The 27496-nt window shown below is 34.4% G+C and overlaps 4 protein-coding genes and 1 long non-coding RNA gene across 10 annotated transcripts; 2 read left to right on the top strand and 3 right to left on the bottom strand.

Moving 5' to 3' along the window:
- The first annotated feature begins 787 nt into the window (after nt 1-787).
- LOC116301155 (molybdopterin synthase catalytic subunit) lies at nt 788-10605 on the top strand. Of its 5 annotated transcripts, none has more exons than XM_031710167.2 (7): nt 788-939; nt 1540-1661; nt 8204-8331; nt 8944-8967; nt 9258-9384; nt 10132-10255; nt 10403-10605. In XM_031710167.2, exons 1-7 carry the CDS (start codon nt 904-906, stop codon nt 10481-10483), a joined length of 642 nt encoding a protein of 213 aa, XP_031566027.1. In that variant the 5' UTR covers nt 788-903; the 3' UTR covers nt 10484-10605. The 5 variants fall into 5 exon arrangements, with proteins under 5 accessions (XP_031566027.1, XP_088893461.1, XP_031566028.1 ...); XM_031710168.2 differs by lacking the exons at nt 788-939; nt 1540-1661 and adding exons at nt 2754-2871; nt 3888-3994; XM_089037335.1 differs by lacking the exons at nt 788-939; nt 1540-1661 and adding an exon at nt 2733-2871.
- A 119-nt stretch (nt 10606-10724) lies between these two features.
- Nucleotides 10725-17637, bottom strand: LOC116301154 (DNA-directed RNA polymerase III subunit RPC3). Its single transcript, XM_031710166.1, has 15 exons — nt 17419-17637; nt 16953-17337; nt 15989-16055; nt 15868-15892; nt 15684-15749; nt 15393-15428; nt 15149-15241; nt 14753-14885; nt 14344-14404; nt 13859-13925; nt 13457-13540; nt 12870-12971; nt 12664-12713; nt 11861-12019; nt 10725-11291 (listed from the first exon to the last, which is right to left on the bottom strand). Exons 1-15 carry the CDS (start codon nt 17563-17565, stop codon nt 11222-11224), a joined length of 1545 nt encoding a protein of 514 aa, XP_031566026.1. The 5' UTR covers nt 17566-17637; the 3' UTR covers nt 10725-11221.
- Nucleotides 17638-17779: 142 nt separating this feature from the next.
- LOC116301153 (uncharacterized) lies at nt 17780-19975 on the top strand. The gene is made up of 2 exons (XR_004197694.1): nt 17780-17892; nt 18521-19975. It is a non-coding gene; the product is annotated as an uncharacterized LOC116301153 (long non-coding RNA).
- LOC116301152 (uncharacterized) lies at nt 19829-24277 on the bottom strand. The gene is made up of 6 exons (XM_031710165.2): nt 23193-24277; nt 22498-22668; nt 22137-22230; nt 21763-21876; nt 21346-21416; nt 19829-21110 (listed from the first exon to the last, which is right to left on the bottom strand). Exons 1-6 carry the CDS (start codon nt 23660-23662, stop codon nt 20459-20461), a joined length of 1572 nt encoding a protein of 523 aa, XP_031566025.2. The 5' UTR covers nt 23663-24277; the 3' UTR covers nt 19829-20458.
- Nucleotides 24278-24466: 189 nt separating this feature from the next.
- On the bottom strand, nt 24467-26997 carry LOC116301151 (uncharacterized). 2 transcript variants are annotated; one of them, XM_089037315.1, is made up of 5 exons: nt 26778-26997; nt 26534-26582; nt 26058-26140; nt 25654-25749; nt 24467-24824 (listed from the first exon to the last, which is right to left on the bottom strand). In XM_089037315.1, exons 1-5 carry the CDS (start codon nt 26841-26843, stop codon nt 24714-24716), a joined length of 405 nt encoding a protein of 134 aa, XP_088893441.1. In that variant the 5' UTR covers nt 26844-26997; the 3' UTR covers nt 24467-24713. The 2 variants fall into 2 exon arrangements, with proteins under 2 accessions (XP_088893441.1, XP_031566024.1); XM_031710164.2 differs by lacking the exon at nt 26058-26140 and adding an exon at nt 26199-26299 and having other exon boundaries at nt 24470-24824.
- Between the last annotated feature and the right edge of the window lie 499 nt (nt 26998-27496).

Here is a 27496-nt window from a genome sequence, read left to right as displayed (position 1 = left end):
GTCCCCAACCAAAACGAAAAGCAAAAAAGCCGTGGCTTTATAGTTTGCGCATCTCAGAAAGCCAAACATTTTCGCGATATTCATTAGCCTTTTTAAAATAATTTAAATGTGAAACAAAGAGATTGGCATTATATATATTAGGAAATGTTCTGAGGAAACGATTGCCAGTGAAATAATCTATGCGTTCTTTTTTAGAAAATTTCAAGAAATAGTTAGAATATTTTAACCCTCTTCTTTTAACAAGAAACTGAAAAATGTAAAGGAATGAAAAAGATAATGCACAAATTTTGAAGTGAAAATCAAATTTATTTTATTTTATTTTTATTTTCTTCTTTTAACAAAAAACTGAAAAATAAAAAGGAATGAAAAAGATAATGCACAAATTTTGAAGTGAAAATCAAATTTATTTAAATTTGTTTCAAAAATCGATGAAAATACCGAGGTTTTAATTCCGAGAGCGCACTAGGAAGACGATTCTGGTCCCTAAATAATGGGGTTCCTGTGTCTCTATAGTTGGTTAAGCCTGGTACCTAAGATCTCTGTTCTTTATTATCCCAGGCTCCTGCTAATTCTGTAAACAAATGTAATATAACTGGCGCCAGTGATATTAGTGCTTAGCTTTTACTTAAGATCGAAAGTCAAGAGGAATAGAGTGACTCTATAAGTGATTTAAGAATAATGGATATTTGTAAATGTCATGTAATAGTAATCGGATATAACGATTTATTTCATTGGCTGGTGTTAGAGTTCTAGCCAATCAGCCTGCTTGTTATAAAAGAGGAAGGAGAGGCTACTCATTACCGGCGCGTAAATAGAATATTTTAGGCAGCGTTCGTTGCAGATTCCGTGATCGTCAGAGAAGATGTATGTTCAATTTGAGGGCGATAACCTCTTCTTGATCTAATGGACAACAAATATAATGGCACAGAAGACGTTGCTGTAAGTAATCCGCATCAGTTTACCTTTTTCTCTTGGGATTTTCTTACACACTTTCAAAGAGATCGGTAGTTGTTTTGGTAATGTTTCAGAATGTTTCTCAATGTTGACCTTTACAATCAAGAAGTCATATACTACGAGTCTCGTTGGGTCAACAATGATATTGGTTAGGTATATGAAATCTTTGGGGAATTCTACTCTCGAAAGAAAGGGCAAGCCAAAATTGGCTAAATCTATTATAGGCGAATGGATTGGTTTTCGGCCTTTAGGTGAAAATAGCTTACTTCAATTAATCCTTCTTCCAGACATAAATATATTTGTTGACAACGTCAATGCATACAATACAAAGTTACCAAAAGCAAGAATGTCTGTACTATATTAAGCACAGATCTCTCTCACACAGGGGAAATTAAAAGGGCTTTGGAGGAAATGTCGAAACATTTTAGGATTAAAACGGGATCAGGAAGCAAAGAATTATGACACGCTCTAACGCAGATGACACGATATTAAACACCGCTATGATAGAAAGTTAAATTAATTTTTCAGGATGCCATGTTGACGCAGGAAGAGAGAAATGTTCATTACTTTATTTTTTGTACACAGGTGACATTATTATTTTTTGCCAAGAGCCGAGAATTAACTGAATGTAGTTCTAAAGAAGTGCTGTTACCTCGCGTAGCCACCCGAGAAGATTTGATTTCATCGATAGTCGAATTATTTCCAAGGTGAGTTTTTTGGATAAAATTTTAAACAAGCACAGGGGAAAAAATTATATATAAAAATATTTATATAATATTTCCGAAAGCCTTAGGAACTGAGCTATCTTCGCTTCTTTTAATGCATTTTAAGAGTGAAGAGGAAAAATTGGAGGTAAAAGCATTTTTTAAGACACCCCTAATTGTTAGTCTTCATAAATCATTTAGATAATAGCCCACTGACCTCTTATAGACATAACTTCCCGTAGAAATACATAAATTTATGTCAAAGGTTTTGAATTATAGTATAAGGATACAAAATAGATTGGCTAATAAAACTAAGCAGGTTGCACAGTTATTAACTAATTAACTTTTAAAAGCATGGTGTATGCACCCCCTACTATTAGAAAATTGCTTTTTGCTTTAATTAGTTTGAAAAGAAAAATTAAAGCTATTTCCCTTAATAAGTATGATAACCAGAAATAAAAATGTTTCTTAAAAAATGGGCTGACAGATGCATCAAGGTTTTTCTCAAAAAAAATTCTTTTTATGGAGGAAAAGAAAAATTAACTCTGCTCACAGGGTAGGGGCGGAGTTGGGGTGGTTTTGGTAACTACATTCCTTTCCTCTCTCTGAAATTTTATATCCCTATTTTTGAATTGCAAGTTATGTCATCTCAGCCTCTCGGGGGAGCATGGATGCCATTTAACAAATGATTTCTTATTAGCACATCGTTAACAGCACCAATATGGGCAACATGTTTTTGTCTTTTGACTCTCTTGGCAATGCCTTGCAACCCATCAATTGGCCTAAAATACCTTCAAATTAAAAAAAAAATTTTTTTGAATTGATATATTTATTTTACAATTTATTTTGATGTGATTTAGTATCAAAAATTTTTTTTATATATCACAGGGGCGGATCCAGGAATTTTAGAGGGGGGGGGGGTGGGTGAATATTACAAAGGTTTCACCAGGAACTCAAGAAAAAAGGGGGTGACTGTTACTAACAATATACTGAGAAATTTGAGCAAAAGGGGGGTCACCTATTTACCACTCCTGGATCTGCCCCTGTATCAATTTTTTGTGCTATTATTTCAGCCTTGTTCAGATTGAGAAAACTGTAGTAATAGCAGTCAATCAAGAGTACCTGGAAACTGGGAAAAGAATAGAGTTGCAGAAGGGAGATACTGTTGCCATTATACCCCCTCTTAGTGGTGGTTAGATTCTTTATTTATAAGGTATGCCATATGTATAAAGGTATATTTATTAAATTATTGATTATCATTAATATTATCTTTATATTTTCTTTGGAATGTTTTTTTTGGTAAAAATTACAAATAGGATATAACGATGGCATTTCTAAAGAGTATGTCTTCATGTACAGATTCAAATTGGAATTTAGAAGTTGATTTTAGTGGAGAGAGGAAACCAGAGAAAACCCTTGAATCACAGGACAGAACTAACAAGCAACTTTACTCACATACGACATCAAGTCTGAGTCTCTCTTTTGGTGAGAGGCTAGTGATCTCATTACTACACCACAGTTGCTTAATTGTTTTTGTCATGATTGTTTTCATCATTATTAGTTATCATATTTATCATCATCATCATCATTATGCTTTTAAGTTTGCCAAATTTACTTTAATGCCATGCCATTTTACTTTAATATAAAAATGTAGCTCCATTTAAAGATACTGCCATATATTCATTCTCTACCTACAAATACGAATCATTAGAGGTTTTAATGACGTCCAAGAATAGGTCATATATTGTTTCCCTTAATTCATAGATTAATGTAAATCCTTTGTTGGATTTTAAGTTCAATATTGATTCACAAGAATAAAGAGCTTAAAATTCTTTTCCTCTGTGTGATTTCCAACTCTTTAAAGTGTCAACCTTTTTGCTTAATGGTATAGTGCCTAAAATATGAAACATAAATGCCATGTTCTTAAATCACAAAAAAAATTTTGGTAATTGAAACAAGATATCTCCAAATTGAAGCATTGAGCGAGGTCAAGATAAATATAGTATGTGATCTATGATAGATGGGAATATTAACCCCAGGTTTTACTGATAATTATAGATTGTCACTGCAGGGCATTCTTTATATGCACATATATTTACCGTAAATATAATATGTACGTTGATGTACATTTAGAGAGCAGTATGTGTCAACATGTTCAAGATTACAGAAATCTACCTATTTGGAATGAGGCATTAACATTTTTGAACAGTGTTTCTTTGGAACTCACAGGCAAACTTGGAGGTGTAAATGATAGTTCTAAATTGTGTGAGTGAAGCAAAAAATAGCTGAAGGATGAAGAGGAACTTTATAAAGTTTAATCCTGCTCAAATTTCAAGGTATTTTGCTTAACATGATAATGATGCATGACATGCTTTTATAACTCTAGTTTTTCAAACAAAAACCTGAATAATAATATAAAAAGTTGAGTAATGTCATTTGTTTTACTGAGTGCAAGAAAACAGAAAAAATGATGTCTACAAAACTTTGTGGCTTAGATGACGATTTTCATACTTGACTTTTGCTTTACCTCTCCGCATCATACATCCATTTAGACTGCATTATGATTTCAATCTATTGAAGGTTGATTTCCACAAAATATACAAAATGTCAAAATGATTAAATATTATACCATCTGTTTTTAAATTTGATCTGACAATTCCTCTCTTTGTGCTTGACCTGGTATGAATAAAACTACCACAATGCATGCCAGCTGTATCTTAATGAAATAAAATAATTGCCTAACTATCATGGCATCAAAATTTGGTAAATCCTAAAAGAATTCTAACAACTCTGTTCCATGCCATTGCCTTAATAATTCATTATTGTCACATTATAAAATGTAATTTAAGTACCTTATGAAGTCCTATACTTAAACATTAATTTGTACTAATATTGATAAAAGATGTCAAGATGTTTTGAAAAACAAAAATACTAAGCATCAACATATTGGCCTCATACCCTTATATCCATGATATACTTACTACACACATGTGATTTTATCATAATTGATATATTGGATTTAAAGGTGATATGTTGGTCTTAAGCTGATTTAGGATTAACATGGAATCTTAGGTGACCTAGGCGATGATAATATTCTTACATTTTTCAATAATTACCAAATATTTGCTGAAAGCAAAGCATTGGATTTATGCTATATATTAACATAGTTATGATATTTTTAACCTATGAATTTGAAACAGAATTCCTGTCAGTCATCAGAAAAGTAATTCTAGAATACACTGTTTTCTAGTGACAAGCTATAGCCAGCTTAGTAAGGATATAGCTGTTCTCCGAGGTTAATACTATTTTATCTGTAACATTTCCTTTGACTTTTGCATGAATATACTGTCACAGTTTTGGAAACATAGTCTAGTTCAATATAAAGCTGACATCAATTTAAGGAGAAGAATATTTGTTGAAAAATTTGTGGCTTTCTGCTGCAAAATTTAAAAAATAAGCATATGACTTTAATTTTTGAAACATAAATCAGAGGATTAAAAGATTTCAGAATATAAGGTTACCATGCCTTTAGAAAAGATTTGATGTCTGTTTAGTCCAGCAAATATCATTATAATTTAATGATATATTGGAAGTCATACAGACCACCAAAAAGCTTCATAAGCATTAACCAATACTCAGTTGGGATAATGTTACTCAAATATAACTCAAAACACTATTAATCAATCTTTATCAATAGTCCAAACTCAATATTTTTTTGAGTGTTATAAATTAATATTGGAACCTTGTGCAGAGTAACAGTTAAAAAACAGTTAAACATTTATTATTATTATTGACATTATTATTATTGTTGTTGTTACAATCACCATCATCAACATAATATACAATAAATTTTTATTAGCAATCTTTTGACGCCTGCATGCATATTTCAGTGTTATGTCATCATTTAATTACCATGACAAAATCATTGGAGGTCAGCTATACAGTTATGGCATGCTATTAAGGACAACTTCTCGACCAATCAGATGGCATTATGAGCATTATGTTAGAATATTATGCAGTACTAAGTTCTATGTAGAATAACACGTAGAATAAAAAACGAAACTCATCTTGCTAAACTTCAATTTGATCTGTTAATTGGCTGTGTGCAGAATAAGATCACCCAGAGGCTGTGTTTTAAGGCTTTTATATGAAAAAAATAATGAGATTCTTTAAGAATTTTTTTAAAGAATGGAATCATACCCTCTTAAGAAAGAGAACTGTTTTTTCACTTTCATTTGTATGATTTCTCTAGTAAAACAACATTGTTCTAGGAGGCTGAATAATCAAATGATAATTTCCTTAAAGGTGAGATCAGATGAGCATGATGCAATGTGTTTGGAATGCATAAGAACAAAGGTGCTTTTATCACCTGGCATAACTCCACGGTTGCCACATAATACTCAAATTGAAACTGTGAAGAAAAAAAGGCTTTTATGTGCTCTATTCCTATAACAAAAGTGCCTAGATCCTACTTGTATGCTAAGTTGTAAATCAATTAAAAACTTGAAGCCGTAATTTCTCTAAGATGAAGGTATTAGAATTCAAAGAGGATTTGTGTCTCAAGAACTGGACAGTAATCTGTTATGTGACGTTTAATGACCCAATGTAAATAGATTTTCAATGTTCCAGTTCTCTAATGGTTGTTTTGAGATGTTTGACCAGTACGACAAAGTACGACATTTAAGATACTCAATAATGAGCTAATAACTATGAGTAACGTTTTTGGAAAAAATCATTCATTTTGGATAAAGACAAAAAAGAAAAGAATAAAGATTAGGTATTGTAATGATAATCTTCTTAAGTATTTCCAAGGAATTATACTGTAATTATTGTCTTTGTGAACAGTTGATATGGATTTTCTTGATATTGAATTTCATTGTTTACAAATAGGACAATAATAGCACAACAACAAAGAAACAGTCTTATGCACTAAAATATGATAATTCCTAATAAATACTTTCTTAGTTTTCCAAATGACTTTTTGAGATTCTCAAAAGAAAAAAAAAACTCGGTAATGCTGGTAGTGCTTTAGAAAGACAAAGTTAAGTGCTCTATACTCTTATATAGCTATTGGTAGCTTCAGAGGAATAATCCCAAATCAAACACAACATTGCAATTGCTGTCAACTTGTGAACTCAAAGAAGGGAAAATTTACATAAGGCTAAGTACACAAAAATACATTTTATAATAATTACTTTCAATCAAGAACAGAGCCCTAAGAGAATGTTCATTACAATGAAAACACAGTGAAGCCAGGTGCATTGAAAGGTTGGTCATGAAGAAACACAGCAAGAGCCTTATTTAAAAACTGGATTTTCCTGATAAAGTTTGCCAAAATTGTGGAATTTGCATTGGAAAACGTATATTTGAATTTTACCTTTTCCAAAGTCACTGGTAACAACACCATCAAAATACATGGAGAATAAAACAGTGCTCAAATGGATCAATGTTAATAAGCAATGATAATCTAATACAAGAAACGAGAACAGAAAACATCAGATTAATCCATAAATTAACCACAAGAAATATTGTTCCTGAGCTAGCTAGCTGCACCACTTTTAGTGATCCAAACAAGTCCCATGGCCTTAACTGTGTCGCACCTGGACAAAATGCAAGGGTATAATATTCTACTTCCTAAACTTTACTTTAATATATCATGTAGATAGTACAACTATTTTTATGGTTGGATTTGTTTTTGTTCACCCTGAAAGTGATATGAGTAATAATTTCTTTGCCATTTTTAGGTTTGTTACCGTTACCTTAAATAAATTTAACTCTCTAAAAAATACTTCATCTATATTTTAGTAAAATACAGAACTCAATTTAACAAGAAAAATGTTCTTTAATGTTGGTTTACAACAATGTAATGTTTACAACAAAAGTTCTAAGTATTTTACAGAAGAAACATAGTGAGATAGCTACTGAAGTACATGGTATTATAAATGTAGGACTCAGGTGTATTACATGTAACTGTCAAGACTTATTTTTGCATGAGGAAATATTCTTATAGTGTAAATAAACATTTGGAAGAATAACTAGGAATATTTATCATAAATATTTCATTTCATTGACTTTAATTTAAGATTACCAGAATAATAATCGTTGGTTTGGTGTGATGTATTATAACTAAAAGTTACGGCATGACATGAGGATATAGGATAAGATGCCAATGTTTGTACTTTGGCAGATGCTGTTTGCTTGTGTGGAGAAATATTGACAAAAATTCCCTTCAAAACTAGAATATTAATTCACATCATCAAGATAACTAAAGATTTCAAACAAATAATGTTCAGTCTACAAAGTGAACTTAAAATTTAATGAAATTGAACAGTCAGGTTTATTTTCAACTGCTTTTATTAGTTTGGTCTCATTGCATGGAAATGGTTTTAAAATTATTAATATTATGTTTGAAAATTGCTTCCATCTTTTTTGTGTTAACAGTTTACTACGACAATTTAGTTCAGTTGAAAATTCTGTAATAAATAATGTGACATGGCAATATTGAGAATAAATATTAATAATAAAGCATTGCTTTGTTCTTGCAGTAAAACAGAGAGCAACATACAGACAATGGCTGATGACGTCACTGTTATCACCCCAGATCAACTACACATTGAAAAAGTCATGGCCCTTGCAGCTTGTCCATCTGCAGGTGCCATATCTCTTTTTGTAGGTAATGAAATATGATGCTTGCCTGTAGTGTTATATCAATATAATTTTAAGCCATAGGTTTTATGTTTCTAATGTTATGGAAAACTTTAAAATCTGTTTACCCTTGGATTATGGATTAGAACCAGTTCAAACATTTGTGTATCTAGTAGGAATCCTAATCAGAACCAGAAATGCAGGCTAATTATTAGATAATAATAATCATAATGATAATAATTATTATAATTATACTGCTTCTCATTAATCCCATATAGGTAACTGTCCAATTATTTTCTTAATTGGACAGGTCTTGTTGATATGGGATTAATTAGGCAGCTATATAATTAATAGGTAATGGGATTTCATACTCCCCAATCAAGAAATAATTAGACTCGAAAAATTCCTCTGACTGCCAAATTGGACTCATCCAATTTTGTCAGTCCTTGGAATTTCCCTCATCCAATTATTTCTTAATTGGACAGCATGGAGTCCTATTACATATACTTATTAGATATGTGAATCGTTGTTGGACCTTCATTATTACATTGTTGTATTTTTGAAAATATTGAAAAATTTCATATCTGATTAATATTTTGTGTAATATGTGTTCATCATAAGGTTTTTCTCTTATTATCAGGAACCACAAGAGATAATTTTGATGGTAAGTTTAGATAAGTTATGATTCTTATCTCATTTGAAATTTGATATTATCTTCTTTTCTAAATATTTGAAATTTGACTTATTTAATACAATAAAACATTATTAGTTTGCGTGCGTAATGTGAGAGCATGAACCAATAAACAAGTCTAGCCACATAATCGCAGGTCTGTGGATCAAACAAAATCCATTGGCGAGAGGCGCTGTGTATTAGCAACACACGCCACCCATATTTCCAAGCAGTGGTCCTTCATTTTACAATTTTTGACCATCTATTAACTTATATTTTTCCAGGAAAGACAGTTGTGCGACTGGAATATGAAGCATATATACCAATGGCTAGCTCAGAACTGAGAAAAATTTGTAAACAAATTCGAGAAAAGTGGGATATTCACAAAACTGTTATCTACCATAGAGTTGGGTAAGTGAGAAAATAACCCGAAGAATATTATTAATTTATATTGTTGAGTTATAAATATGAAAGCTCTTTGTCTACTTCTGAATTCCTTTTACTAGGAAAACGATAAAACGTTTTTGAACAGATATTCAATAAAAACGATTAATTAAAAAGATTTTCTAATTCAAGTTATATTAGTTTCGACTAAAAAATGTTTTAAATACGATTTTTCTACAACAAAATACTCACCAACTTTAACGTTTCAATGTTCTTTTAGGAGTGAATAACGATGTCGTGAAAAACTAAAAGACTGTCGTTTGGTGGGAATTAGTGGCGGGAAAATGTCGCGGGCGTGATGAAACGTGAAAAAAAAAAAAAAAAAAAAAAGAAAAAAAAAGAAAAAAAAAGCGCGGGAAATGAATGAGAGAATAAAAAAAGAAAAGCTTTGAATAAACCGGATAAATTTGTTCTTTTCTAGATAAATGTTAAAGTAGTTTTCGTTACTATTTATATATGTGTTAAATGTTGATCGAAGAAGGTTTCGTTCATTTTCGCTCGGAATATAGTCAGAGAAAGGCGTCCTTAAGACTGAGGGGCTGGTTCCGTCCAATGGGGCTTGGGCGTCATCATTAAGTTTTTTAAAAAAACGGATAAAAACGGTTCGTTATAGATTAATTTTATTATATTTAGCGCGCCGATGATATGACTCAATACACACTAATTTCATTTGTTCAATTCTTATAACGGAAATATGTTTGTGTGTCATTCTAGTGTGGTTCCTGTCGGAGAGGCCAGTGTTATAATTGCCATTTCGTCCGCTCACAGAAAGGAGTCATTAGAAGCTGTACAGTTTTGCATAGATACCCTAAAGGCGACGGTCCCCATATGGAAAAAGGTGAGAAAAATCAATCGATCTTTTATCAAAAGCGTTTCACTTTTTCACGTGACCCCAAACTACTACCATTGCAATGTGCTTTAGAAGATAATATTGTTATGGTGTAAGAGTGCGTCAGTGGTGACCTAACACTGATATTAATTATAGGAAGTCTATGAAGAAGGCGAAGCGAAGTGGAAAGAAAACAAGGAATGCAGCTGGAGAGAAGTTAAAAGTTCAACTGTCTGACTATGCAACCGATCCAAAAATATACAACGAATGTACTAAACCACATTTTTTAGTTTTGGAGTTTGAATTGTTCGAAAAGATTTTTCGTTTTGTTAATAATTAATAAAAAATGGATGCAAGAACTGGGTTTTGTGCAGTAGTGACTTTTTCTCTTACATGGCGTCAGTTTGAAGCTCGCGAACCCCATTGATAATGTTTTTTCTAGTTGTTTTCCGTCAATAAATACGATTAGAAACAAATGTTGGGTTTCTTATGATATCACGGCTTGTATTAACTTCTTTACTTTACGTTGGTCTAGATTTCGTTCACCTACAATTAGTTTTCCAAAGAAGCACTTATAACAACTAAAGTGTCTTAACTCAAGAGGACATCACAGAGACCGATATCATATAATTTCACAAAGTTATCACTTCAAGCACAACATAATTTGGCGCTTATCCTCGCAGATGAGAGACACCGCATCCATACAATACGACGAAGACAGACTTGACATGAAATTGTTTTTTTTTTTCAGACACCATCCAGATTTCTGAACCCAGAATACACAAATCGTATACCGTAACTAATTCTTGGTCAGCAATAAAACCAGTCTTCATCGATGTCGGTTTTCCAGTATTTCTTTGAAGGGAAAAACAGACACTGATTCTCTCGCAATATGTTCCAGTTTAGCCCTGCTTTTCATTATATTTAAAGTACATAGATATACGAGACTTACAAGTTACTTGCAGGCCTTTGAGGTCAGTAATTCGTGATGTACTGAGATAAGATGAAAGCTGTCTCATCCACTTGTAATTCAGCTTGCTGGAGCCTGAATGGAAAAGTTAATGAGAAAGTTACAGGGACGGCGGAACCGGGGGGGCTGGGGGGGGGGGGGGGGGGCTTCAGCCCCCCCACTTTTTGTGAAATTTTAATACATTTTCACTAAACTCAGCCCCCCCCCCCTGCCATACAATGTCACTATTGAGCCCCCCAATCAAAAAACGGCTCCGCCGTCCCTGAGTTAAGAAGGTGGTTTTTAACGAAATTACGTTGTTAAGATGGAGCAAACTAAGAAGAAGATAACGTAATTGTTACATTAATACATCCAAATTTTATGAAAATTAGGCTAAACTATTTTCTACCAATTTAGGCCCGTATAATCCCAATTTTTCAGAGACACTTTCTCCGTGAATCTCATTAGGTATGAACCATCTTATTTGCGAAAAGTTGATTGGAAGTATAAATTTTCCAGACACACTTGCTCCGTGAATCTCATTACGTATTTACCATCTTATTTGCGAAAAGTTGATTGGAAGTAAAAAAACATATATTACTACTCCGCTTATGCGGAAACAGCTATACACTATATAATGAGAATATTTACAAACTATGACTTACTTATCGAGTGTGACTTTCAGTTTTTTTAGTTGTTCTTTATCAGCTTCTGTGATAAGCTCTTCCAGTTCACTGACTGCTTCAGCTGCTGCCTCTTCTCCATGCTGAGCCCTCAGGCCGGCAATAGTGGCATCCATTCTTTCTTGCTTCTCTAACAGACGCCTAGAATATATAATGAAACAGTTCATGAACAACATTCATTAACAAATACATTTGTTTCCGTCATGGAGAAACTTGGCTCAAAATCCATTTTAGTTAACAAACAACGAAATATAGAATCAACGATTGAGCGAATAAAATTGTTTAGTTTCTTATAACGATTGAATTAAAAAATTGTGTTTTTTTAAATATTCTGGGTGCCCCCCCCCCCCCCCCCCCCTTCAATTCCTGGGACCTCGCTACGCCCCTGTATAGAGTGTTTATTATATAAGTGGACATCATACGGTATTGACTTACAGCATGTACACGGCACGCGGACATGTCCTTAACATCAAAATGGCTTCCCATTGTCTTTCAGTAGTTTATCCAATCATAAAGCGTAGTTAAACTTACAGTAAGATACGGAATGGCTGCGAATTTACCGTACCGTTTCCCACTCATACGAAAATCACTCTATATATATGTAAAACATCGGATTTTACCAAGCAGAGATTTCTACGAGAATCTTGTATCAACGAATGGTTTTCCTCCTTCCTCGGCCTCTGCCTATCTTTTCCCTACGAGACCCTGTCTACTGCAGAGTCTGTGCACAGCTGAAGTCGCTTATGAACTCGAAAGGAGTTCTGCAAGAATATTTTTAAACTCACCTGTTATCTTGCGTCTCGCTCTGCCGCCTACTCATCAAATTCCCTTGAGTCTGCCATAAAGAAATTGAAGTATTAGAAATAGGTTTTTTGTGCACATATAATCTATGATTATGCGCACATACTTCATTATGCGCACATATTTCATTGTGCGCACATATTCTATCCTGCGTGCATATTCTATTTGCGCACTTACTTACTGCACCCACCTGATAGCACCGTTCCAGATGCATCCGAGAAAGTTGTTTGAGATTAACAGAAAACAGGTAAAACGTACGTGACGGCGCATAGTCTGCTGTTTTAGGCACCTCCTGGGAAAAAGTATCATACAAAATTATGAGCAATGGATCTTTTTTCAGCGGCAGTTTACGAGTTTAAAAATTGACTACTCTGGGTTGGACGGAGAGCCTACTGAACAGGTCTTGCAACCCGAGCCTACGCTCCGAAAAAACGTGAAATGCAGCAGCTTTCCCCCGGTTATGTTAAGACCCAGTTGAGTGCTAATCCAGATTGAACATCAGATTTGCTGCATGATAGACCAATGCTCGCAGGGTGTTTAACATATCGAGTGACAGGTGTCGCATGTGGCAAGCCTGCGATTTAGCGATGGACATCGGACATTTGTACGTAGTGGTTTAGACTGGTGAACGTTCAGTCTGGCCAGGCACCCTGGGCTCTTCTGGCCGGGCTCTTCTGTCAGGATGTGGAACATGAAAAAATTTGTTCATTCAAGATTTGAAAAAAAATTCTTCACTCAAGATTGCAAAACCCAGCGCGTTTGATCCAACTGGCTTACCTGCATGTTTATGATCTTTTCACTGAACAATTTGTACAGCAACTCCTTTGCATCCTTGGATGGGATCATGGAGAGTTCACCAATCTTTGAAAGAGAGAGAAACAGTATCAATAAAAATATATAAGTACTCTCGGAGTCACAGATAATGGTGTTTTAACACAATGGACGTGAGCTGAATTATGGGACTGTTTTAGAAAACACTATTTGTATTCTTTGTTTTAGAGGTTTTAGTTTTTGAATAGAGTCACATTTACTTTAGTTTTCGGTCTGTTTTTCAAGAGAGTTTCCTAAGCTGTTTGCCATTTTGAATAGAGAAAATGGTGTCCCCTTAAACAGTACGCATCCTACTTATCAGTTTTCTGCTCAACCTCGAATAGGCAATTAACATACTGCTAAAAATACCTGCTTTTGTTCCAGATGGTCTTTTTGTAGAAGAAGTCGAAATATCCTTAAAGCATTTGAGCCATACCTATGACAACAAGGGAAAAAATTGTTTGTCTTGTAAGGATAAATTTATTTCACAAAAGAAAAGAAATTCATAGTTTCTACTTTTATTCAGCTTTAAGAAAATGCATACGTTATTGGCGGTTTAACAAAATGGTTTCACGCTATATAGAGTTGAATGCAATGTTTGAGAAATTCAAAATTATTTTGTGATTGTCGGATTAACAAAAAAGCCCTTTGCAACTAAATGGTTTGATAGAGGATAGATATGAACAGTGTTCCAGTGGTTTTGGCAGGACATTTTCGCACTAAAATGCACATTACACATCTTCAGAGCTTTTGCCACCACTACTAGAACGATACACAAATGCATCAGTGACTCGATGTGCACTGCCTGTGATAAATTGGAAGTGCAACATTAGGTCATATTTCTAAAACAATACCTCTCCTGTAAGATGGACTGGAGAGTGTGTTGACACAATGTTGTTACACAGTTCTTCATATCTAGAACAGTTGGTTAAGTACTCAAACCGAAATTCCTTATCAGCCAAAAATTTCATTTCCCATTTTTGACCAAATTTCTACAACCATTTTCATCAACCTTGCTCCCCGGGCCCAATCTTTCTCTTCTCTTCTCCTCTTCCCTTTTAAATAAAAAAATGATACTTTAGGGAATGACATGTAGTCAGAAATAGGAAAGCATTATGACTAAGGTTTAAGAGGTCTATTTGATTGGTAGACACCTAAAGACGATGCCTGATGCCTGGCATTTACGTAAAATGTAAGTTTGTCGAGCAAGATGAATATAAATATTGGACTTAGAATGAGGAATATTTAATATTTCAAGGATACCAATGACGTATGTACCACCACCACTTTCATCTTGTTTCCTCACCAACTTGTCCCGGTCATCAATCATCAGAGACAAGTACTGGCTGATCCTAGAATTTTCTATTCTGCAGTTTTTTGGTAAACTCTTGGCAATCTGTCATAGATATGATATGAATTTTCAAAAAAATCAAAAGTACACTGCAGCTCCATCACTAACGCCTCCTGTCTCTTCTGCTTTTTGTGTAAATGGGCTACCTGTGTTTTCTACCACAGGAAGCCCAAACAAGAAAACAGAAATCAATATCCTTATTAATCTAAAACTATGGCCAGTTACTGGATATGATTACTAATATTTAAGAAGGAAAATAAATATTTATGATAACTCCATTTCTTTTGCATGACAGTGACTTTTCTAACCTCATAAAATGTTATTGGTTTTGTTGTAACAGCTTGAATATCTCTGGATAACTCATCTGTCTTGAACATTGTCCTCACAATCTCAGCAGCAACCTGTCGACAGCAAGAAAATTTCATTTTTAACTTTAAATACTCTTATTTCATAAGTTCATAAATCTTCTTTTTTATCCAGCATTTCAGAAATCAAAAATTATTTTTATTGGAAGATAATTAAAAAAAAAAAATTTAATAAATACATCCTTACCGAATCAAACTTTTTCTCAACAGCAGATATTATTTCCTATAAAGCAACAAGAAATTATAAGTTTTATGGCTTCTCTAATGCTTTATCCCCACTCACGATATTACTTATGATTGTAAACTGTGTGGAAGCAATGTGCACCATAATAGCTGTCCCTAAAATTCCTCCAATGAAACTTTATCAAGTAATACATACATGTGTGTGTCAGTCTTGATTGCTCTCTCATGATGCTGGCAGACCTTTTATCTTATTTTTATTTTATACCAGCAATTATACATCTAGTTCAGTTCTTACCTGTTCTAAGAACAGTTGATGAAACCTTTTGTAGTTAATACTCCAACGAATACCTTGGTCTGCTATCTGGAAAGTGATGAAACTACATAAGTTAATTTGAATTTTGGATATAGCACAACATAGAACAAGTTGTCATGATTAAATACCAAATTAACATGGAATATTGACAAATTTCTTTGCCTACCTCATATGAATCTTGGCTAGATCTTCTAAAGTAATTAAAAAAAAGAATAAATGAGACAGAATGAAAATAATATTTTGTTATTTTCATTGCGCATAAAGCAAGTAGACATCATAAAACATACCCATCACCAGTTTTAAGTCTTTTTGCTGGTTGATCAGAGTCATTGCTTCTTTTTCTCTTTCCACTTGCTATATGTTAACAAAAAACACTCCCAGTAAGAATTAATTCCATAGCTGAGTCAGGAGGATGTTGGTTGATTGTTAGTAGTATAGTGTTGGTTGGTAGGTGGTCAGTAGTCTGTCATTGTGTTGGTTATCAGTAGTATCATTGGTGTTGGTAGGTGGTCATTATGGTGTTGGCTGGTTGTAGTATGGTATTGGTAGGTTGTCAGTAGGATGTTGGTTGGTTGTCAGTAGAGTGTTGGTAGGTTGTCAGTAGGATGTTGGTTGGTTGTCAGTAGAGTGTTGGTAGGTTGTCAGTAGGGTGTTGGTGGGTTGTCAGTAGAATGTTAGTAGGTGGTCAGTAGAGTATTGGTAGGTTGTCAGTAGGGAGTTGGTAGGTTGTCAGTAGGGAGTTGGTAGGTTGTCAGTAGGGTGTTGGTAGGTTGTCAGTAAGGTGTTGGTAGGTTGTCAGTAGAGTGTTGGTTGGTTGTAGTATGGTAGGTTGTCGGTAGGATGTTGGTAGTTTGTCAGTAGGGTGTTGGTAGGTGGTTAGAAGGGTGTCAGTAGGTTGTCCATGGGGGTGCAAATAAGTTATTGGTAAGGTGATGCTAAGTTTTGTCAGTAGAATATTGGTAGGGTACCATTAGGGTGATGGTTGTGCATTGTCAACAGGGTGATATAAATAGGTTAACAATAGGGAGATAGAAAGTTATCAGCATTATTGATGGTTTTCACGGCGGTTATTTTGGAAGAACTTAACAAAATAATTGTCAATGAATTCTTTCGTTATATGCTCCAACATGGCCGCCGTGTCTTTTTTTATTTAATTCTCTTGGGAATGGTTGAAAACCATCAATATAAATAAGTTGTCTGTGATAAGTCAGTTCAATGTGGACCAAAGATCTCATCAAGTCCCATACTTACTTTCAGGAGGAAGAACAAACATCTTCTCATCACTCCCTTCCTCTCCCTGACTATCTTGAGACAACCGATAAAGATAATGTCCTTCGACCAGATTTGAAAACACCTTTCTAACATCACTCTCAGTAGAATTTAAACCTGCACATTTAAATTGTTCCACAACATTATCCACTATAACACTCATAGGTATTGCTCCATGCTTGATTATTTCTTCAATAATAAGCTTCCCTGTATCATCAAAAAGGCTTTTTGCAGCCATCACAAATCGAGGGAAGCGTAGATAAAGAAGAATCTTTTCAATTTCCAAGCTGTAGAGAAGAACGTTTTTCTTTTTTTCTTCATGCACGACAAGCTTGTGTTGGACCAGTGAACATAGGGCCTTTTGTACCTGAAGCAGGAAAATACATTATAATATAAGATAGCTAATGTTATGCATTTTCAAAAAAATATACAATTAATTACGACAAACCTGTTCTTTCTTCAGTTTTGTGTCGAAAATGATTTCTCTAAGAGAACGAGCACCTTTTTGTACCAGATAAGACCCTACAGTCTCTACAATATCTCCAAAATGCTCCCTCAGAATATAAGATGCCAGTCGTCTCTGAACAGTGGTCATCTTAGCTTTTCTATTTTAATATTCTTAAAATAAATCACTTTAAAAGTTCAAATAACTCCAACTTCAACTTCGTCCGCCATTTTGGATTCCCGCGCTCAAGATACCATCAGCCTTTTCGAGCCTAGATAGATCGTGATTGGATGAGAAAAATTCTCTCAGCCAATTAGAAAGGGTCTATTATGTTTACAGCAGCGGAAGTCATGGGATTCAACTAATATAATGCAAACATTAAAGAACAAAGTTGGTTAAACTTGGGAGCTTCCTTTTTGACCTCCATTTTTTCCAGAATTTACCTTAAATGCATCTGCATTTTGTCTTCCTATTCAGGTAAGGTTCAAGGCTGGTTGTGATTAGCTTAAATCTTGGAAGTTTCTTCATGTCGAACCTTTAGTGTTACTGATGAGCCCTTTGTGATATTTGTGTTTTACTGTGGTCCTACCATACATAGCTCGTTTTATTCGCACTTGCCTATGTAAGCACAGGTATCAAATATTTGAGACTTGTTTTGTGCAATTGGCGACTTCTCGTGTTCCTTTGAGGTCATTAGTAGATCAAGACATGGAACAATACTAGGAATTATCCACACCTTCAGGCAATATTAAGTTACACTGTGAATGCGTGCTGCTGTTTTTTTCTGTAAGTCCCCATCCCTTCTTGCAGTGATAAGGATCAAAAATTCCGAGGAGCGCTTCCTTCATGGGTAAGGGTGGTCTAATACGGCATAAAACCCACCAAACCCCCTCCAAAGGTGTGTTATGCATATGTTTCAAAACTATGCACGTTTGATTTCAATGAAGATCAATGAACAATCAAGGAACACGACAATAATTCATGATGAAATATTGCCGTGTTTCTTGAATAGACTCACTTCCTCAGGAATAAACTGATTTTTCTCTTAGGAAATTAACAATCATGAACAAGTGAATAAATGAATGAACATGATTTTTTTTACCAGGAAGAGAAATGGATTCCACTATAAGATGTGCAGGGTGTGGCCATGATGTTCTCAGGTCTGCAGCATTTGAATGTCAATTCAAGGAAGGTGATAAGCCATCCCAGAGCAATAAAGCATTATTATTTGAAGGATCACAAGAAACGCACCGACTTTGTATGGAATGTAAATATATTGTTGAAACTCATTATGGTGACCTAAGTAACGTAACACCAGAAGATGCCTATACTTTACTGTATAGCGTCAGGGTCAAAGGAGGCGAACAATGCTGCGCATGCTGTTGCAACAGCTGCACAGTCATGTGAATAACAGAACTGACTGCCGAAATATGATGAATAGCATATAATAGCCTACGATTAGAATATATATCAAGAAATCATGGAATGAGTGAATAGATTTTTAGTTGGATTCTCAATGCCTCCAAAATATTTTTTCCAAAAATCTTAGACGGTAGAGGTAGCATGAATTAAAGATTTATTTTATTTTCATGGTAACACATGCATGCACATCACAACAAAGTAATAATACTTTCTGAACAAAGTTAATTTTGATTCAGAGCATAGATATGCAGTAACTACCCAGAAAAGTTTTTACCATGAATTAAGAAATTTTGCTCAATGAATATTTGCATGCAGATGTACATGAATATTATTCTTTTCATTTTATAGAGAAATATATATAATTGATAGTAACTTTTTAAATTTATTTACAAAAATTCCCATGTACAAAAAATAGCTGAGCTGTTCTGCTTTTTTTATCTGGGAGGGGTTGATACAATTTGCTTGATAACCCATATAAGAAATTGGACCCCCCTTCTCTGTTGATGCATGAAAAAATGGCCCTTATCTGGCTTTTTTTCCTGTTTATCATAAAAGTGCCATACCAGTCAAGTTTATCTGTGTCCCTCCTGTAAAGCCTGATTTTTTTAATGACCATCTCCCAAATCCCACTCACCCCCTCCCCAGTAAAAAGTAAATGGTTCCTAATAAAATTAAAACCATAAAAAAAATGTTAGAGTGAAGTCACTAAACCTGTGAAATAGATATTAGACTAACACACTTTAGTACACCTTAATTCCATTGTTTTCTTTTGTGTCTATTTGACTATTACACGTTGGCTAATAATTTTTATTTTCCTCTATGTCAGTGCAGTGTTATTAAAAAAAGGTAATTTTAACAAAAAACAGCATTACCTAAGAAACAGGTGTTTTGAAGTCCCATTTCATTTGCACAAAAACACACACAACACAAGATAGGATAATTATTTTATTAAAAAATTATACCAGAAAAAAGCCTAATAATAATAACTCTTATGTACATGAACGTCAGATTTTAGTTTAGTTATAAATAGTTTGTATTGTAAATAATAATAAGCAAGAATAAATTGTTTCCCTTATATAGGTTTTTTAATCACTAATATGAGTTCTCTTTTAAGTCTAATTAAATAATTTGATCTACAGGTTTTATCATGATACATATTTTTGGTAATATTCTATTTTGTTCTTTTCAAAAGAACACCATGCAAGTTAACTACACCTCTCAGACTTTAGTACCTTTATTTTGCAGCTTGGAATACTTCCATTTTGTCTTTGCTCAGTCTTAGCCTGGATTGTGTACAAATGTGTTATTTTCTTTTATCAAGGTCCATTGTCTAGTAAGGAATGTATGTACTATGGAACAATACAAGTTGATTAAAATGCTAAGGGTTTTGGTTGAATAGCTGAATATTTAATGCACAACCGAGGCTAAGGCTGAGCAAAGAGAACTCAAAACTGGGGTTTTCAATCCTATATTGTGTTTAGCTGCACAAAAATTTTAATAGTTACAAGGAGTTCAATCTTGCATTGTATGTACCTAAACTACCCTGTTTGAGGCTGTATATGGTAGAACATTTTTAATCAAAAATTTGATGTTCATTATCGTTTTTTTTTGTTGAGCTCAACTAATGTACCTCCAGGCTCGGCATTGGTCCATCTGCCACTATGGAAACACCCTTCCTATGTTGCTGTGGTGAACATGAAGTTATGGATGTTTTTTCTTCATTACAATTCTTTACATTCGTATGAGAGCTACTATGACTTGTAACGATGTTTTTGGTATTATTTTCTGCATTATTTTCTTCATTACAATTCTTTACATTCGTATGTGAGCTACTATGACTTGTAATAATATCTTTGGTGTTATTTTCTGCATACTCATGATGACACTCTTTAGTGACTACCGTCTCATCTTGGAGTTGATTTTCATAATTTTTATCTATTTTAACTTCTATGCCTTGGAACTGGATCTTCACTTCAAGTTCCTCATTAACATGTGCTGAACTACCAGGCAAAGAATTGGATTTAAAAACAGATGTAGTTGGTACTGTCAATGACACAGCAGAACACCTTCGTAGCTGTGAAGCACTGTGGCTTATTTCTGTGTTTTCAACAGGATGCTCAGGAACAGACTGCACTGCAAGTGAAGGCTTACGGGTGGAAGATGTTTTGGCAACTACATGGATTGAATCCTTTGAGACTTCACGAGAAGGGGACAATACCCTGGACCTTGTTGTAGGATCTCTTTGGAGGAAATTATGAATAAACCAGTTTACTCTGAAAAATATAATAAAAAATATGTTATAATGCCATCATTAATTAGGTTTTTTGTCAAACTTATCCATTGCTGCAATTTGAATGACTTTATTTCAGTAAAGAGAGCAACTCCTGGTATTTTTTAAAAAGCTTAAAAGTTAGGGTTTATAGTGTTTGTTTTGTAAGAAAATCGATTAAATTGCTTTAACCAAATTGCATAACTTCCTAGATCTTTCATGTTTCCAGATTGACTCACTTTTCTGGTTTTTCTAGCATAACCATGTGCCCAGCATCTTGTATAACTTCTAGAGATGAGCTATAAATTGACTACAAGTAAAAGACATAATATAAGAACATATTTATTTCCCACTGAAAATACTAACATACAGTTGGAATTATGGAAACAAGAAGTGATTGATTGGCACCCTCTTTTGCCCCCTCCCTCTCCCCCTCCCCCCCCCCCCCCCCCCCCCAAAGTCATACATGCTTCTTTAGATTTGTGAGTTGAGGGTTCTTCATCCCATAAGCAAATAAAAATAAATCTTGGAAATGCTATTTTGCACATTGTCAAAGGCAACCCTACCAGGCAGACAGTAAGTTCAATAGGCACAAAAGGAAACCTCTATATCTGCGGCTGTTTCCCCTCTCCAATAAAAAATTAATTGCCCCTAACCTCTTGCATCCATTGTTCGTCTTCAAGAGTAACAAACATATCTTGAGCACCATGAATTAACAGTGCTGGAACCATCAACTCGCTATGAAAATTTTCATCTCCCACTTCCCATTTCTGTAAGACAACACAAATGAGAAAAAGTATGGATAAACAGTCATATGAGAGAATTTAAAAGTAGGTTCCACAAAATATCCTCCCCTCAAATGCATTAGATTCAAATTTTCAAAGTGAGGAGTTTATTGCTAGAGTTCTCAGTTGAGTTTGGCGTGACATAAGTTTTGTTAGTGAAATGTGCATGTCATGTTGTCTGGTGCAACCTCAAAAGCATTTACAGCACAGTGTGCAAAAGTATGACCGGTGATATGGAAACTTACCTGTCCCTGTAGTACAGCCTTTAACACAAATAACGGAGCACTGAAGGCTCTCACGCAACTAGTCAGTGACCTGTGCTGCCTGTGAAATGCTCCCCTGAAAAACACAGAATGTTGGTATGATAGATTAACACAAATGACTATGAGGGCATTCATTCGTAATGGGAGTGGGAGGAGGGGTATGAAGATTTTCAAAGTCAATAGCCCTTTTTATGAACTCATGATTGAAAAAGATTGAGAAATGGGCTTCCTGTGGCAGAAAATACTGGGGCATTGGTTAAAATATTATTAGCCCAAGTCTGTATTTGATACCTTGTAAGCTAAGTTCTCTGTATACTGGAATTTATTAATTCTTATACCTTACCTTTCATAGGACCAAAGTAAACAAGGTTTAATGAAAGCCAACATAAGAGTTGGTAAGCAGAACAAACTACAGGACTCAGGTCGCAAGGGTACTGGAGCACCACCTGAAATAAGGACCACTTTAGAGACTTGACGACTACGTACTGAAGATATAAGACAGCAAAACGATGACCTGAAGAAAAAGTTAGTGACAGCATTCAAAACTAAGTAAAGGGCAGTTCATTTTTTCTCACACAGGGGTGATGGGTAAGAAAATAGCAAAAAAAATTTCTTTCCCTTCTATACCCCTATTACTGTAATGTGCCCAATATTTTTTTGTATTGCCTTTTGTTTTCCTCAACATCTTAAAGGCGTTCCTATATAAAAATTTCTTAGTTCCTTCAAGACCACAAAAATGTCAAGGCCCCCAATTTTCCCCCCATCCATCATTCAAGTACCCACTAGCTAAAACTGGTACCAATATACTCTGACTGGACTGGTTATGTTATAAATGGGGGCAATGGTTGGTTAAAATCTCTGGAGTCACATTCATTGCTTCTTCCTCCCCCTCCCCTCCCCTCCTTAATATGCCTTAATATTCAAAACGACCCCTTCATCACCGTGGTATCAATACACGAGGAGAAATACACTTTTTTTAATCATTTGATGTGAATTTTTAGCTATAATTAAAATATAAATATGAAAAATAAAACCTACCCATATGAGTGTCCGACCAAAATATTTCTTCTCTTAGAAAAGCGATCGAAAATGGTGATCATATCGTTGGCTAGTTCCGAGAATTCGTAGGCCGGTTGGTCCTTAGGGGCAGAGCTTCCTCCATGTCCCAGGAGATCGGGAGCAACCACTGCATATCCTGCCTTAATGAAATGTCTGAGTTGTTCGCCCCATAACTCAGCACACCCTCCAACACCATGAATAAAGAATATAACAATAATGTTTTGATGGTCTTGACGGTCTTGACTTTCGAGTGATACTGAACGTTCTCTGCAGCTGTTGTTTGAGTCACGACGGCTTGAAGCTTCACTTGCAGTTGTTGATGCCGGAGGTGAAAAATGTAGCACCCTTATAAATCGTCCTGGCCTTACTTCTACTCTCTCAGTTTTTAATTCTTCCACAGGGACGACTCTGTTACTTCTTAGTTTTCTCCAAGGAACGCCAGGACTCATCGGGAATAATGTTTTAAATGGAGAAATTCATAGAGATCACAAGACACTTGACTAGTCCTTCGATCTTTCTCAACTTCATCATGTTAACGTTAATTACCATCAAAGTCGAATAACTCTCCTTTTCTATGAACGTTTTAAAATATTGTCATTAGCTTATCCATATATCCTTCCATCAACAATTCGAAGAGAAGACATCAATGCACAATAAGGCTATGACATATTAAATCCATAAAACCATTAGAATAGAACGTTAATAATCAAACAACAGCACACGTGAAGGTCTCTACTTGTTCTACACACAATTTCCGTTCTTGAACATACAACTTATCTTGATCGCGGATTCCGGCCAATTACAATTTTGAAGTCTTAATCTTGCAGAAGTTCTAGTCCTTTATCGCTGGAAACTTGATCAGATGTCTGATTTCCCAAGATCCAAGTTTTTGAAGTACAAGCTGACTATACAGAAAATATTGGTGTTCAACACCAATACGAAAAAATCGACTTAGTGAGAGTGGTAATCCTTTTATGTCAAGAGAAAAATATGTAATAAAGTTGAAGTAAAAAGCAAAAGGTTGTTGGTCGAAACAGCTTTTTCGACAACCTCACGACATTGAACCGAATACTGCACGCTACGTCACGACCGTTGCTAAGCAATTTTTGTATACAGTTTTTTAAATGGAATATTTGACACATCATATTACAATATCAATCTGCTACCGTCATCTTGAAGGAAGCATCGTGAAGAAAGCACACAAAAATATCGGGGGAAATATTTGAATTTTCGTCAATTTTATTCTTAAAAAACTTTACAAAGAGTGACGAACGAATTTCTAAATTTATACTCAATGAAAATTTAAATATTGGTAGTGCATGCCTTACTTTTATGAAGATGTACTATATTTTATGTAATGATACTGAAAATGGATGGAAACCTTCATATAGAATGGGGAAAAATGTGATAAATGATATGCGTATAAAAACACCACAGGGGGTCCAATCAGATACTTCTACCAAAATTCATATGTTTATAGTGGAATAGAAATTCTACCAATTATGTGTCATTTGCCTCATCCTGTAGTTTGATAACCATCTCTCCAACACACACTATGGCCTCTTTATCTTTTAATTTAGAAGAGCAGAATTTTCTTGTGTGTTTGAGTGCCTAAAAAGAAAGATAACGTCCTCGTTAGGAATACTATTTTATTATTTAGTATTATTATATAGTTAGGATAGTACGCACACACTGATTGGTTGAAAACTGTGCGTTATTAGATCCTGCAACCGTTTTTCTTTTTGCGTAAAAAATAAAAATAAATAAAACAGTTTTTTTCATGGTCGATCCAGTAATAAATCACTTAGGAAGCACAGTAAGCACTCAAGAAGTGTGAGAGCTTCGAACACTTCTTTCGTGCTTATGCCACTTCCTGCATGCTTTATTGCTCAACGGAGCATGGAAAAAGCTGTCTTATTTGTTAACTCAATCATATGCATGAATTTTCCATATGAGCAGTGGTGTGGCATTTTTCTGCATCCTCTTGAATAGCTACCTCTTTAATCTTAAAAGCCTATTTCCCATCCACTTCCCTTTTAATTCCAAGCCTTTCTTACTTTTACATAGCTCCTCCTATTGACTCCCATAGACTCTTCTTCCCATCCACTTCTAAATTGTCCCATCCATCTCTCAACTGACTCCCTAATCCTCTTTTCAACTCTAATTATCCAGTTACTTGTCATTCCACAGGTAGCCCAAGCTAGTTTTCTGTGGTGTCATGTCATACTGAAAATGTATGGTGATACTTAAAAACCTCAAAAAAATTGCAAAAATGTGAAATAAAGTAAAGAAATCTTAGCTGACATTTGAAAAGTAGTACCTCTTTCGCCCTGTTTACTTAGATTTTGGATTTAATCAGTTTTAACATTTTTTTCCTCTACAGTAATGGTAATGGTAACACCACAGAAACTTAGCTTGGGCTACCTGTGGTCATCCATACCTTTTCTCCAGTAAGTATCTCATCAGTATAAAAGGTTATGTTATCAGACATTAATGAACAATTATCTCCATTTGTCTTCATTACATGATGGAAGACCTAAAATTTAAACAACAACAAAAGTTAGTTATCATCCAATAAACATGCTTTATAATAATCCTTTTTTAAAATTGATGTATTTTGGGGCTCACATGCACACTAAGTAAGGGAGAGTAGTAAAAAACCTTCAGATTTTATCAATACGCTAAAACAACCTCTGGGCTGATTTATATGTTATGGAATGTCTAATTTGATCAGAATTGAGTGTGTGTTTTTTGTGTGTGTGTGTGTGTGAAGGGAGAAAAACCAGAGAACCTAGTGATAACCTTCCATTCAAGGGAGAGATGAAAATATAAAACTCTGCTCACATGTGATGCTGTAATGCTGAGTCCAGTAATCAAACCCATGACCCAATTGCCTTGCCACATTCCCAGTAGTCTGTACACAAACACTAAACGGAACAAATACAAATAAAAAAAGGAACAAAAACCTTTTCCTAATATATTTACCTTATCTTCCTTAGATTCAAAGTTGATTAATGTTAAAGTATAAAACATTGGTTCCTCATCAAAACAACACTCATGATATTGGTTAGAAGGTTGTTCACTTTCTGAAATAAGAAAAGAAAGAATAATACACCTTCCAATGTCCTACCCCACTCCTGTAAATTCTAATCCTACTCAAACATTGAACATGTATAAGTTTCCTATAAGACATGATTGTGTAATGGTGCACTAAAGTTATATGGAAAAACACTGTACACTGCAATTATATCTATCACACTTTATGTTTTGTAATATATAAGTTCTTGGTAGTGGACTATCAAATAATAGTATGTACCTACCTTCCCCTAACAGTCCATACTGTAGCTTATCCTTGGTTATTAGGGAACCCTAAAATGATAAAACAATAATTCTAATATATTTTTGTTCAAAACTTAACAATTACTTAAAATTATAGCTTACTATCTATCAATTCATCCACATAAATTAATGCAAATGAAAATTGAAAAAAAAAAAAAAACAAGAAAAAAATTTAAATGGCTTTCGATTCATCTAGTTCTTCCAAATTCACGTCTTGTCACTAACCTGGAACCATTTTCCCTCGTCAAAAAACGACAAATAACCAATCCCTTCAACTGTCCTTTCACTCATAGTCAAAAAGGATAAAATCTATAAACAGAACTGCCTCAAATAAGCAAAAATATCCCTACATGTTCACCATGTTTGAAGTCTTAAACTCACTGATTTCCCGCGAAAAAATTAAGGTAGGTGTATTGCAGGCTCACTTAGTAAGTGACCAATTAGAATTGAGCATCGATTTTTTAGATATTTATTTATTTTATTAATTAAAAACACCTTTTGTGTAATTCAAATTTTAATATTTCAATTAACTTTTACTTTCTTATCTCAAATCACAGAAATAGCTTCTTATGGATGAAGTATTCGATGGAGGATTTATTTAGACACTTAAATAATAAAAAAAAGTGATTTTTTTTTTTTTTTAATTTTTTTATGGCTGATTCATAACTGTCTCAGAATTAGTTGAAGTAGAATCATTTGCGTCATATTCGCCTTATCATCATCATCGACAGTTGTGAATGAGTTGTGAGGTGGAATACACACACTAACGTATAAAATACGACACAAGTAGAAACATCTACAACACATATTGACAGATTACGAGACAACAGTCGACCAAAATGCGAGCATATCAGATTGAAAACTTTGAACACAACATGTACCAGATATTTTTGTCTGGTATTCAGGATTTCGTGTTGGTTTCTTCACAATGCTTCAAGCATACT

The sequence above is a fragment of the Actinia tenebrosa genome, unplaced genomic scaffold (genome assembly GCF_029948245.1).
Source record: "Actinia tenebrosa isolate PJP-AT-01 unplaced genomic scaffold, QUT_ActTen_1.0 PGA_scaffold0__85_contigs__length_37466705, whole genome shotgun sequence".
NCBI lineage: Eukaryota > Metazoa > Cnidaria > Anthozoa > Actiniaria > Actiniidae > Actinia > Actinia tenebrosa.
Note: the sequence above shows the minus strand (reverse complement) of the source record. Positions and strands in the feature narration are given on the sequence as shown.

Coding starts and splice junctions, on each gene's coding strand:
- LOC116301155 (XM_031710167.2), top strand. CDS start 904: ATGGACAACAAATATAATGGCACAGAAGACGTTGCT. Junction 940..1,539: donor ATGGCACAGAAGACGTTGCT/GTAAGTAATCCG, acceptor TTTTGTACACAG/GTGACATTATTATTTTTTGC. Junction 8,332..8,943: donor TGCCATATCTCTTTTTGTAG/GTAATGAAATAT, acceptor TCTTATTATCAG/GAACCACAAGAGATAATTTT.
- LOC116301154 (XM_031710166.1), bottom strand. CDS start 17,565: ATGACCACTGTTCAGAGACGACTGGCATCTTATATTCTGAGGGAGCAT. Junction 15,429..15,683: donor ATCAACTGTTCTTAGAACAG/GTAAGAACTGAA, acceptor GTTGCTTTATAG/GAAATAATATCTGCTGTTGA. Junction 14,886..15,148: donor AACCAATAACATTTTATGAG/GTTAGAAAAGTC, acceptor TATCTATGACAG/ATTGCCAAGAGTTTACCAAA.
- LOC116301152 (XM_031710165.2), bottom strand. CDS start 23,662: ATGAGTCCTGGCGTTCCTTGGAGAAAACTAAGAAGTAACAGAGTCGTC. Junction 22,231..22,497: donor TTACTTTGGTCCTATGAAAG/GTAAGGTATAAG, acceptor TGTGTTTTTCAG/GGGAGCATTTCACAGGCAGC. Junction 21,111..21,345: donor ATGCTAGAAAAACCAGAAAA/GTGAGTCAATCT, acceptor TATATTTTTCAG/AGTAAACTGGTTTATTCATA.
- LOC116301151 (XM_031710164.2), bottom strand. CDS start 26,843: ATGAGTGAAAGGACAGTTGAAGGGATTGGTTATTTGTCGTTTTTTGAC. Junction 26,300..26,533: donor GTATGGACTGTTAGGGGAAG/GTAGGTACATAC, acceptor TTCTTATTTCAG/AAAGTGAACAACCTTCTAAC. Junction 24,825..25,653: donor AGATACTTACTGGAGAAAAG/GTATGGATGACC, acceptor CTTTCTTTTTAG/GCACTCAAACACACAAGAAA.